Here is a 12180-nt window from a genome sequence, read left to right as displayed (position 1 = left end):
GCACTTTAGTCAGCTGGTTCACTCCCCTCCACCCCAATGTTTGCTATAGGATCCATGATTAATTTCAACATGATTCCTACTTTATTAATTGTTTTTTTATTTTGAGGGCAGCTGTGGATGGTGGCAGGGGGAAGGTCCGTGGTTCATCATGATAGTGACATCATCAAAATTGTTAAGATACTATCCAGTCCTTGCCGAAGTGTCCATGGGCAAGACACTGAACGTCAAACAACGCGACTGCAGTATCAGCAGTGTGTGAATGTCAATGTGTGATAGATAGTTTTAGGTAGAGAAGCACTGTATGAATGTGTGAAAGTGACTTGTAGTGTAGAGTGTTCTATAAGACTAGAAAAGGGCTGTATATATACAGTCCATTTACCACTTATTCAGGATATTTCCAGTATAGTGTCATGTCTTTCATCTCATAACTTTGTCTTCACATTTGATAATGCACAACTAAAATGTGATTTTTCTTTGCTTGGCTTAAGCTTCTCTTTCCAAGTTAAGGCTAAAAGAACAGCCAGAAGTTGTCAACACTTGTTTGATATGATGTTTAAATCTAGAATGAATTTTAGGCATTTATATTTTAAGTTATTCAGAATAATGTCTGTTTGTGTATCTGTCAACTTAATCGTTTTCATACACCTTCCACTTGAAAAACAGTTTGAAAACATACTGAACATTCTGCATAATTATAAAAAATCAGAAAGTTTAACATGTATCTATTATAACTCTCTTGAAGAAGACACAATGATGACAGAAAGCTCACGACAGGTGATAAAATCAACAAGTGAAATGGTCGGGAAATTGTGGATTGAGGACAGTGCGGCACGGTGCAACAGGGTTTAGCACTTTCACCTCACAGCAAGAAGGTTCCTGACGATTGACCAGGGTCTTTCTGTGTGTAGTTTGCATGTTCTCTAAGTGTCTGCATGATTTTTCTCCAGGTGCTCTGGCTTCCTCCCACAGTCCAAACACTCTAAATTGACAGTAGGTGTGAATGTAAGTGTTAGGATGTCTCTATATGTTGGCCCTGGGTGTACCCCGCCTCACACCCAGTGTCAGTTGGGATGGATGGATGGATGGATGGATGGATGGATGGATGGATGGATTAAGGACAATCTCAGACTCATTGCAGCTGTAAAGAGACAAAATCCATTTGGAGCATCACTTTGGTTAAATGAGGTAAGTGCATGTGTAATATTTGCTTCTGGTTGGATGGTGCTTTACTTAGTCAAATTCAAGATTCAAGATTCAAGAGTTTATTGTCATATGCACAACGATAACATTAAGCAGTCGCTTGCAATGAAATGCTTGGGTCACAGGCTCTCTTATAACAATGCTCAATCAAAATTTAAAATTTAAAATAAAATATACATATCTAGAATATATATATACACCTAAAGAAAAAAAGAAAAACAATAGTGCAAGTGTGTGCAATAGTGCAAATATGCAATAGTGCAAATATGCTAGGTGCAGAGTTAGCTGGTAGAGTCCTCCATGGATGGTAGCTCCGTCCTGGTGATGTGCTGGGCAGACTTCACCACCCTCTGTAAAGCCTTATGGTTCAGGGCGGTGCAGCTGCCGTACCAGGCGGTGATGCAGCCAGTCAGGATGCTCTCTATGGTGCACCTGTAGAAGTTGCAGAGAATCCTGGCATCCATGTTGAGCCTCCGCATCCTGCTGAGGAAGAAGAGCCGCTGTCTGGCCGTCTTCCTGATGGAGTCTGTGTGGTTGGTCCAGGTCAGGTCATCACTGATGTGGACCCCGAGGAACCTGAAGCTGCTGACTCGCTCCACCGTAGTCCCGTTGATGGAGAGAGGGGCGTGTTCTACTCCTTGTCTCTTCCTGTAGTCCACGATCAGCTCCTTTGTTTTGCTGACATTGAGATGGAGGTTGTTGTCCTGGCACCAAGATGTCAGGGCTCTGACCTCCTCTCTGTAGGCCTTCTCATCGTCGGTGATCAGGCCTATGACGGTCGTGTCATCAGCAAACTTAATGATGGTGTTGGAGCTGTGGGTGTCCACGCAGTCATGCATGAACAGGGAGTACAGGAGAGGACTGAGCACACAGCCCTGGGGGGCACCGGTGTTTAGAGTCAGGGTGGAGGATGTGGTGCTGCCTATCCGCACCGCCTGTGGTCTGCCCGTCAGGAAGTTCAGAATCCAGTCACGGAGGGCGATGTTGAGCCCAAGGTCTCTGAGTTTGGTGACAAGCTTCAGGGGCACGATGGTATTGAATGCTGAACTGTAGTCAATGAACAGCATTCTCACATATGTGTCCCTCTGGTCCAGGTGGGAGAGGCAGTGTGTAGGGATAGGGAGATGGCATCTGCAGTCGACCTATTTGGCCTGTAAGCAAACTGAAGTGGGTCTAGTGAGTCAGGGAGGGAGGAGGTGATGAATGGTTTGACTAGCCGCTCAAAACACTTCATGATGGTGGAAGTGAGTGCTACTGGGCGGTAGTCGTTCAGGCAGAGGATTTTTGTTTTTTTGGGAACAGGGACAATGATGGTCTCCTTGAAACATGCGGGGACTACAGACTGTTCATGTTGTCAATCTAACATGACACAGTAATATGACGGTCGTCCCTCCACTGATTTTTCCATATTTGATTCACACTCTCCTACATCACATCTATATCTCCCTCTTTCTTTGGTTATATATTTAACAAATACAAAGCGATAAACTTGCTGTGTCACTTTACATTTGACTTCTTACTGATTATGGACACTAACATTTTGTACATCTATATTTTTCCCTCATTAAGTAAGACAAAACCACAGACTCTGACTCTGACACAGTGTAAACCATGTTTTCTGTGACAGTTATGTGAAAAGTTACATGACCTGTGTATGAAGAACCTGAGATCATAATAAGTGAATGGATCAAAAGGTGTAGGTTTTACATGAGCACACCTAAAGGAAAACACCTCTTCTTGTGAGTCTGGCTTATACGCAGACACTGCAGGCAAGGGCGGAATAATGCAGTTTTGTTTTTAAGTTGTTCAGTTAAGATGTTTTGGGACATTGTCTTCATCAGGATGAATTCAGAACAGCCTTGATAGATATATGTAGTGTGAAGGAGAGGTTAACAAATGAGAGTTCACAGATCTTGAATATCAACATACAGGAAGAGTCCACATCACATCCACATATCCACATTCAAAAGCAGACACATTTGAACTAACTGCTCCAGGCCGCGTGGGCACCTCAAATAGCCCCTAACAGCTGTGTGTGTACGTGTGATTGAAAAGCAGCTGTGTATAGCTTGATGAATGTGTGATTGTGAGTTACACTCTAAAGTCCTTTGAGTGGTTGATAAGACTAGAAAAGCATAAACTACATAAAATCTGGTTCATTTAACAGATACAAAATACATGATGGAAGTGAGTGAGAAGAATATATCTGGTTTAAGAGTGGTTAACATTTCATGACTATTTAGTCCATGTTTTACGATTATAGTACAACCTTTCTTCCTCTTTCTTTGATCCTATTGAGTCTAACATTTTTTAAATATGAATTGATTCAATTTGTTGTTGTTTTTCTGTTTGCTTCTGCTACATGAACAAAGATGGAACATTAGATACATTTTCAGATTAATCAACTGACGAGAAAGGAATCATATTTAGTTGTCTGAGTTATTGTTTTTAGATGGATTAATTGTCGATATGACCATATATACTATCTATGATGTCTAGTTCCAGCTTCTCAGTTATGAAGATTTTCTGCCTAAACACAGAATGTCATATATATATAATATAGATTATGTAATAGTCTATGTAAATATGACTTAATGTATACATGTGGAATTTTCTAATTTAATATGTAATGATAGTGTGAGACCATTTAATTCGTATCACACATAAACTGCTCTATAATAATGCACTTCATTTTCATGTTTTTGTCCTTTCAATCTGAATTCCCATTTAGTCTGCTGGTCGTAAACCAAGGAAGGGGCTGAGGAAAGGAGAGGAGGAGGGAAGGAGACGAGGACGTCAGCAGACAGTGTTGGGCCGCGGCTGCTGTATTCCTTCGACTCTGTTCACCTCCATTCACACAGTAAATAAAAGCATGGAGGCTCTGACTCTCGGGATCTAACATCGAGCAGCGGGGGGTAACGACACCGCCGCATGCGCTCTACCTTTCGGCTAAACGCACAGGACGGAGGCGGGGAAGCGGCGAACGCTTCGCCCGGTGGATTTAACTCGTTTTTCTGCGGAAGGGAGGATTGTAGTCGGCGCTAAGAGCGGGGCAGTCCGCCGTGCCGAGCATGAAGCGGACGGCTGGAGTGGCCAGGCACAATGGCCTCGTCTCTCCGCTGGGGAACAACAACTCCGGAGCTTCGAGCATCGTATCACCGCACAGAGCCGCTAGCATCCCCGCTTCTGCCGACAGCGGTGCCGGCGGTGGGATGGACGGCCTGGTGGATTTCTCCAAAGGCCCCGTCGTCAAAACCGAACTGGTGTGCAAATGGATTGACCGAACTTCTTCGAGACAGAGGCTCGGGCGGACGGCGACGTCCGTCTGCGACCAAACTTTCAGCTCCATGCACGAGCTGGTGGACCACGTCACCACCGAGCATGTAGCCGCGGGGCTGGAGAGCCTCAGTCACGTCTGCATGTGGGACGAGTGCCTGCGCGGCGGGAAGGCGTTCAAAGCCAAATACAAACTCATCAACCACATCCGCGTGCACACCGGAGAGAAGCCGTTTTCATGCGCGTTTCCCAACTGCGGCAAGATGTTCGCACGCTCCGAGAACCTCAAGATCCACACGCGCACGCACACTGGTACGGTTTCATGGTTTCATGGTTGCATGGACACACGCACGCACACACACACACACACACACACACTCACTCACTCACAAACAAAGACATGGAGTCATTATGCCAGTCAGTGTGTAAATCCGTGACAGGACAGCAGGCTCGTGACAGAACACAGAGGTGAAGCGAGACTGATCCAGTCTGAGAGGAATCCCCTCCATGTTCACACAGGCTCCGTTCACTTCGGATTCACACTCGTCCTCCGCTGAGCCCTTGTTTCCTTGAGGAGGAATCACAGCTCCACACTGCAGCTCAGAGTCATGTAAGGTGACAGGAAGCAGCGCAGAGAGAGGGAGGAAACGATGAGTGCACAATTAAACTGATTAGGTCTACACAACTGAAGTGATTGTGTTGAGGCAGACGTGGGGCTATATTTATCATTTTAATGCCAATCTGCATAAAAATATAGTTCACATGAATAATGTTGTTTTTCCACATTGAGCCAGAAACAGACAATATGCAGTTTTAAACAGACTCAGTTGCCATCTTAATAAGACCGTAGCTCTACCTTCTATTCAGACACGGAAGGCTCTGCAAACAGCTTTATTTATGGTTTATACATGTTCTTCTAATGCTTTGTTCATCGTTTATAAGTCATCTAATACTGTTGGGATTGCAGGTTTGTCCAAGAACCTCTATGACTGGTGTTTCTTTAGTTTTAATAATTTGCATGTCATAGTTTATTCGTCAGAATGAGGGGAGCGAGTGAGGAGGATGTTAACCATAGGACCCTGAACAGACTCGGACACTACCAGGACACGTCACTGAAATCCATTCAATCAACAACATTCACATCACATTCAGACTCTCTGTTCATTTATTATATAGTGAGAAACGCGATGAACTAAAACATCAGCTGGAATTAAACAGGGTAGACAAAGAAGGAAACGCTTTCAGTTTATTGATATACATGAACAGGAGCTTCAGACTTCAGCCTTGACCACGATCCTGCAGTTGAAGCAACATCTCTGAAAGAGTGTGAACAGAAAGGATTTATTAGAAGATTTGTGAGGAATTGGTGCAGGGATGTTGCAGTTGACTGCATTCATTTTAGTTAGGTCTATCTAATAAACTACCAATAGAGTGCATGTTCAGTTATATGTATTTTAGCTGTATTGGATGTCTATGGGCTCATGGAATAAGGTCTAAGTTGTTAAGTAGCTAAAAAGCAATGATTTTTATTTCTATTGTGCCTTAAAACAAGAAAACAACAACACACAAAACAACCCCCTCCATACAAACATCGTAGGTCACAAGAACTAATCCGAGAACTAATCCAACTGATCCATTGTACAACACCAGTATTGTGTACATACATATTACATGACATATAAATGAGATATTATGAATTATGGCCCACTTCCATTACACTTCGCAGTGTTGCAACAAATGACTATCTGGAGAGAAAGAAGGATAAATAAATAAATGAGTTAATTAATGAACATCATTTTGAAAATGCATTACATTTTAAAAAGGAGGACATATAAAAATGTATATAAAAACCACAGATCTCAGACCTAAACTTAACACTTTTATTTTAACCTATTAGAAACTGTTGGTCATGTCAATCCTTATGGCATTCAGTATCATCTATATTCTTTATATATTTGTCTATTTTTTATATATTCAGAATAGCAGCCTCAATACCAAAATGATGAATCCTGCCACTGTTTTATTCAGGTTTAAAAGTTAACCTATAAACGCAAAGTACTTCATGGGGGCGACTGATCCCAGTCTTCCCCATCTGCCAGTTGAAGTGTCCTTGGGCAAGATGCTAAACGCTGAATGGGCCCTCAAAGAAAAAAGTGCTGCCCATGGATGCACTGTGTGAATGTGTGAATGGGTGAATGGCAAACTGTACTGTAAAGTGCTTTGAGTGGTCATCAAGACTAGAAAAGTGCTTTATAAATACAGAACATTTACCATTCACGTCTTTTTCTTTGTAAATATGCCTATCAAAAGATGCCTATCAAAATACAGTCATCACAATAATAATTGTTTGTTTAATAATCATTCTACATCATCAGTCCACTTGTTGGCATCAGGGAGAAAAGCTCATAACAACAATTCCTGATGTAGCAAGGATGTTTTTAATGATACAATAATCGTTTAGAGTTACACTATTGCTGGTGTCAATTTTCCAGAGTGCATACACACACGTCATCCTCCATCATATATTTGTAAACAACATAGAACCAGTAAAATTTAGGAAACTTTTAAAATGTTCATCCCATTTAATAGAAATTGCATTTAAAAGGTGAAAAAAACAAAGACAAATATGTAACTTGTTCCTCATTAAAACCAAATAACCAAATAAACCATCCTTGTTCTCAGTTCTTACAAGGTAAAATACTGTATTTATATTTAAACATCACCATATATTTGTGAACGTGTAGTGTCTAAATATAATTTCGTCATTAATACAAAGTGCAACATATTGTTTACCCAATGTTATAATAATTTGTTGTAATTTTTCTCTGAAGGAAGATTTTCGAACAAAACTTCTCAGTGAAATTTCTTATTGATACGAGTCCGTATAGCTTAGTGATTACCACAGACCATAAATGAGGTTCCTTGCGGCCACACCCTGTAGATCAGATTGCGCTCAGTGACATTAAAGAAAGAACAGATGTTTATGTATGATTGGTGGAGTGTCCTGTCAAGTGAAGTCAGTTTATTTATTCAAAAACAACAAACTTAGACCAAAGTGCTTTGCAGAGATATTCAATAATTGGATTGTTATTAATATATTACTCATAGTTAGTTGCTCATTCTAGACTTTGATTATTGAGAGTTTGTTTTGCAGGTGAGAAGCCATTCCAGTGTGAGTTTTGCGAGCGACGCTTCGCCAACAGCAGCGACCGGAAGAAGCACTCACAGGTCCACACAGCGTCTAAGCCCTACGACTGCAAGGCGCTTGGTTGCACCAAGTCCTACACCCACCCCAGTTCCCTGCGCAAACACATGAAGGTTCACGTCAAGATGTCACCTACCTCTGAACCCCATGACCCATATGACTCCATCCCTCATCAACTACAACAACCTCATCAGGCTCTCCTCGAGCCCCTCAACCTTAAAATGAACCGTCTCTCTCCATCACTTGCCAACAGAAATGCAGAATTTCCACTTCTGACTAATCACGAACTGGGTATTAGCTCAGCCAGCGAAGTGGACCATAAGTTGCTGCTGCGAAGTTCGTCCCCAATGGCAATGCCTCTGGATCTGTCTTTGTCGGGCCTGAAAAGTCAGCTGGCCCAGAAGCAGCAGAGTGGAAGGACCCCACGTAGGAGCCAGCGCTCAGTCAACCCAGCCTTACCTCAGTTGTCTAACATTAAAGAGTGGTATGTCTGTACCAGGACTACAGCACCACACTTTCCTCTTCTTCACCCAGACCACATCAAATCAGAACCTAGTGATGACGAGGAGTACGTCACGTAGGATGGAGGGACTGGTGAAACTGAAGGTTCACAACAGACCTCATACGTTGTCAGACCCAGGTCAGGTCAAATGATGCTCTGTGGAATCATAGTTTCTGTTATTTTCTAGAACCAGTAGTTGTATGGTTCAGCATCAGTGGCACTTCTAAAACGCAGGAGGGTGTGATCCGATGGATGGCTGTTCCTCCATTTCAGATACAGAACTCGGCTCAGACATCGTCACCATCTGTGGACCAAAAGGAATGGCTCAGAAATGCCGCAAGGGACAAGAAGAATTCTATCACTATGATGATCAAACTAAACGTCTAACAAATAATTGAAAGTTATCTAATCAGTGTTAGCTAGCTAACCTGAACTAACAAAGGGGATTATTTTGTACAAATGAACCAGAGAATGTTGGTGACTGTTGTGCTTGCTGTTAAAGAATATAAAGAGAGTGTGTGTGTACATCATGACCCCTCTACAGAGACAGATTTTTGACCAATTTATCTTCGACATCCACCTAGATGAAGCAATCTCAAGGGCTAAATTGACACAGATGGAACGTGGGTATTGTGAATCTGAGCTCACAATATTATTGTACAAATGGTAATAGACCGGGTGAGTGTATGCCTGTGAAGGCCTCAGTAGGCTTTAAGCAAACTATGTGGTACAATGTGAGAAAGTTACAAAGTCTGTTGGAGGCAGCTCACTGTGCTGTCAGAAATTGTGTCTCAGATCCTGTTTGGCAATCTGACAAGCACTTTGTTTGACGCAAACTGAGGCCTTCACTTATAAACCCTTGGTAGTAACTTGCTCAAAGTGTATTATGTCACCACAGTCTAATCTAACACAGCATCCAGCAGTAAAACTGGAGATTTAAGACAGTGGGATCCCCTTTGTACTGATCAAGTGTCTCCTTAACCTCTTCAACTCTATGGACCTTTCAGAAAGTTCATCATGGATTAATGTTTACACTCCACTTTCAATTAAGGTCCCCAAGGTTTCCAAAATGACCATGTATGTCATACACATATTCCTTTAACAAAAATGTGTATTAAATGATGCACAAACCATCTAGTATTTTTCCTTTGATCAAACATGCAGCCATAAAAAGTAGCAGCTCGGATTTCAATATTCCTTCAATGTAAGCATCCTGTAATGTCAATGGGTCAAGAAAGTGCAATGTATTGTCTAAGATTGTGGTGGAAGTTGAAAAAACTTATAATTTATTATTTGAAGAGATCACTTTAAATGCTTGATAAGTGAGTCATGTGCATTATCCATCCACTAGTAGGTCATTTCAAGCTGGATTTGATCCAGGGATGTAAGGAAATCTATCTGAAGCAGATTAATTAAACAATGAAGCAGAATATAAATGCTATTTCAAGGGAACACTACTGGTGTATTACCAGTCAGGTCGAAGGGGTACGAGGGGTTTAAACAAATTATCACAAGCGAATTAATTTGGAAGTCAAGAGCAGAGAGGGTACGTGGACATTTTTAAGTGCAGGTTTTGCAAGTAAGGGTAGATCTGTGTCATGGATGTTTTGATTCTAAAGAGCAATGCAATCTACTCGAGCAGCTTGCATCAATTGACATGGTTGGCGAGGTGGAACAGTGGGCTGCACTTTCACAACTAAAGGGTCAAGGGTTTGAATTCTCCAGCTGGGGCCTTTTTGAGTGGAGTTCCAAACATATGCATACTGAATTACCCATGAATGGTTGTTTGTCCGTTTATAGCCCAATGCTGGACTGGTGTACCATACCTTTCACCCAAGGTGAGGGATCGGCTCCAGCTCTCTGTGACCCTGTCAACAATAGGCTGGTATAGATAAAGGAGGGATGGATGCCATGTGCTTGTAACTACAACAGCTCAATAAAATCCTTTGCATTTGACCTGGAAGTTTCATTACATGCTTCCTTCTAAATTGCATTTGATAAGAAGTAAAGAGCCACGTATGGAAAACAATATCCAGTGCTCAGAGTACATTCACTGAACCACTGGTTTGTCTTTATGAAATATAGGAGGCAGATGACCCATTGTACTTCTGTGGATATCATCCTGTAACCCTTTAATGTTCCACCTCTAACACCATGACCCCATGATAAAGCAACACAAAATCATAATCACCGTGTAACTAAATGAGTGAATACGAAAGGAAAAACAATTCATTACACTGAACTAAGCTTCCTGCCCTTGTTGTTGAATAGTGACAATGAAATCAACCATTTTATCAACCATCCAAGAAGGGTTGAATAAAGGGCAACTGTGTCTGTTGTGGATACCTAAAGATTTTCATCCCTCATCCAAGAGGCTTCCTCAGTTCTGACTGATTGGTGATGAGTTTAGGTATTCAACCTCTGCGGGGAATGTTATCAAGGCCTTTACAGTCATTAGAGTCATTGGGGTCACAGCAGGCCAAGTGTAATCGACAGTTGGAGTTTTTGGAGTCACATGAGGCGAAGTGGGAATCTCCAGGGAAGGGATGAAAGAGCAGCATTGTTGGTTTGAAATAAGTGTTGTTGTAGACCTCCTCCCCTGTTAAAGGAATCTATATACAATATGAACATTGTTGTTGTCAGAGGAGTGTACCTTATCCTTTGGGTGTAGGTAAACTGCTGGTGCCCTCCTTTGTTGAGCTTGCATGTATTTAAGGGTTGTTCAGTCTCACCAAAAATACAGGTCCGCGCATTCCTCACTGCAATGGACTGTATATACCAGATTGCTTTTCTTGTCTCCGGATGTGTGGTTTTTGAGTTTTTATTTTGTGTGAAAAACAGGGATGTGATGATATTTTTTTAAAAGATTCCCCTGAGGTTCTAAGATTCCTCTTTTCAGTGTTGTGTTCTCCCCTTACTCAACCCTTCCTGGTTAAGCATGGCCTGGATGACTGAGAAACTCCATAGACATTTTTTTACTGTACAGTAATTTGATTCTTTAAACAGATTTCTGAAAACAGGTGAGAAGACTTTGTCTGTCTTTACAATGACAACAAGGCTCATAAGGCTTAAAGAGAACAATACTTTAATGATGAGTTAAGTGTAAGTTCAGGAGATTTTTCTCAAATATGACTGAAGATCATCTGATACAAATTGCCAGCTTTCAGGCACATCTGCAACAATTTAGACCAAGAGAAGTTCCAGACAAAGCTGAGATAACATTGGTTTTGTTGCACTACTGTTCCACTAACTGAACTACTCAGTGTAGTCAGGGTCTCCACATAATTCAAGCCAACTAAATGAATCCATGTTTAGATTTGTGATTAATTAATATCAGACATGAAGTGGATATGCACTACCAGCTCGGACTGCTTTACACCAAGGTGCTTTTAAAATTAGCATAAACTGATTTTTCACCAAGGACCAATCTTTAATCTCCAGGACTGACCCCTGTGACACAATTGTACCCCAAACCTGTTGACCTGTGATATCTTATGTCCATCATATTAACTAGAAAAGGCATTGGATACAGGTCAGACTGTGTATTTGCACCTAAACCAGCACTCAAGACTTTATGAGTGTCGTGAATTTTGGTGTCAGACTTTTAATGTGAAGGAACCAGCCATTCTACTTAAGATTAAAAGTCAGAGCTGTAAACAGACTGAACCAGCAGTATGTAAGGTAACAAGTACATGTTTTGTTTTTGTTTTTTCTATTAATATTATAAAGAGGATTGAGGCTAAGCTACTGGTTGGAGGTGCTGGCTCAAGTCTCAAGGTCATTTAACAGTGAGTAAAATTGCATTTTTCATGCACATCCACTGGTTTACTGCATGAGTCATGTGCAGTCTTCAAAGAGCAATACAAAAAAATATGTGATGAATTTCTCATGAATTTTCTCATGCACAAGAAAATGTAATTTGTTAAATAAATCATTTAAACCTTAATTACTTATTATTAGTCATTTGTGAAGCACACACTAGTATGTAGCAGGCGCC

At 41.4% G+C, this 12180-nt stretch overlaps 1 protein-coding gene across 1 annotated transcript; it reads left to right on the top strand.

Moving 5' to 3' along the window:
- Nucleotides 1-3990: 3990 nt before the first annotated feature.
- On the top strand, nt 3991-12129 carry zic2b (zic family member 2 (odd-paired homolog, Drosophila) b). Its single transcript, XM_035173311.2, has 2 exons — nt 3991-4788; nt 7631-12129. Exons 1-2 carry the CDS (start codon nt 4272-4274, stop codon nt 8260-8262), a joined length of 1149 nt encoding a protein of 382 aa, XP_035029202.1. The 5' UTR covers nt 3991-4271; the 3' UTR covers nt 8263-12129.
- The last annotated feature ends 51 nt before the right edge of the window (nt 12130-12180 follow it).

This window comes from Hippoglossus stenolepis, chromosome 12 (genome assembly GCF_022539355.2).
Source record: "Hippoglossus stenolepis isolate QCI-W04-F060 chromosome 12, HSTE1.2, whole genome shotgun sequence".
Classification (NCBI taxonomy): domain Eukaryota; kingdom Metazoa; phylum Chordata; class Actinopteri; order Pleuronectiformes; family Pleuronectidae; genus Hippoglossus; species Hippoglossus stenolepis.
The sequence above is the reverse complement of the archived record's forward strand: the minus strand, read 5'-3'. Positions and strand labels throughout refer to the sequence as shown.

What these genes read in the sequence shown, in the direction of transcription:
- zic2b (XM_035173311.2), top strand. Translation starts at nt 4,272, where the DNA reads ATGAAGCGGACGGCTGGAGTGGCCAGGCACAATGGCCTCGTCTCTCCG. An exon ending in CCACACGCGCACGCACACTG is followed by an intron (nt 4,789 to 7,630) that starts GTACGGTTTCAT and finishes TTTGTTTTGCAG; the next exon opens with GTGAGAAGCCATTCCAGTGT.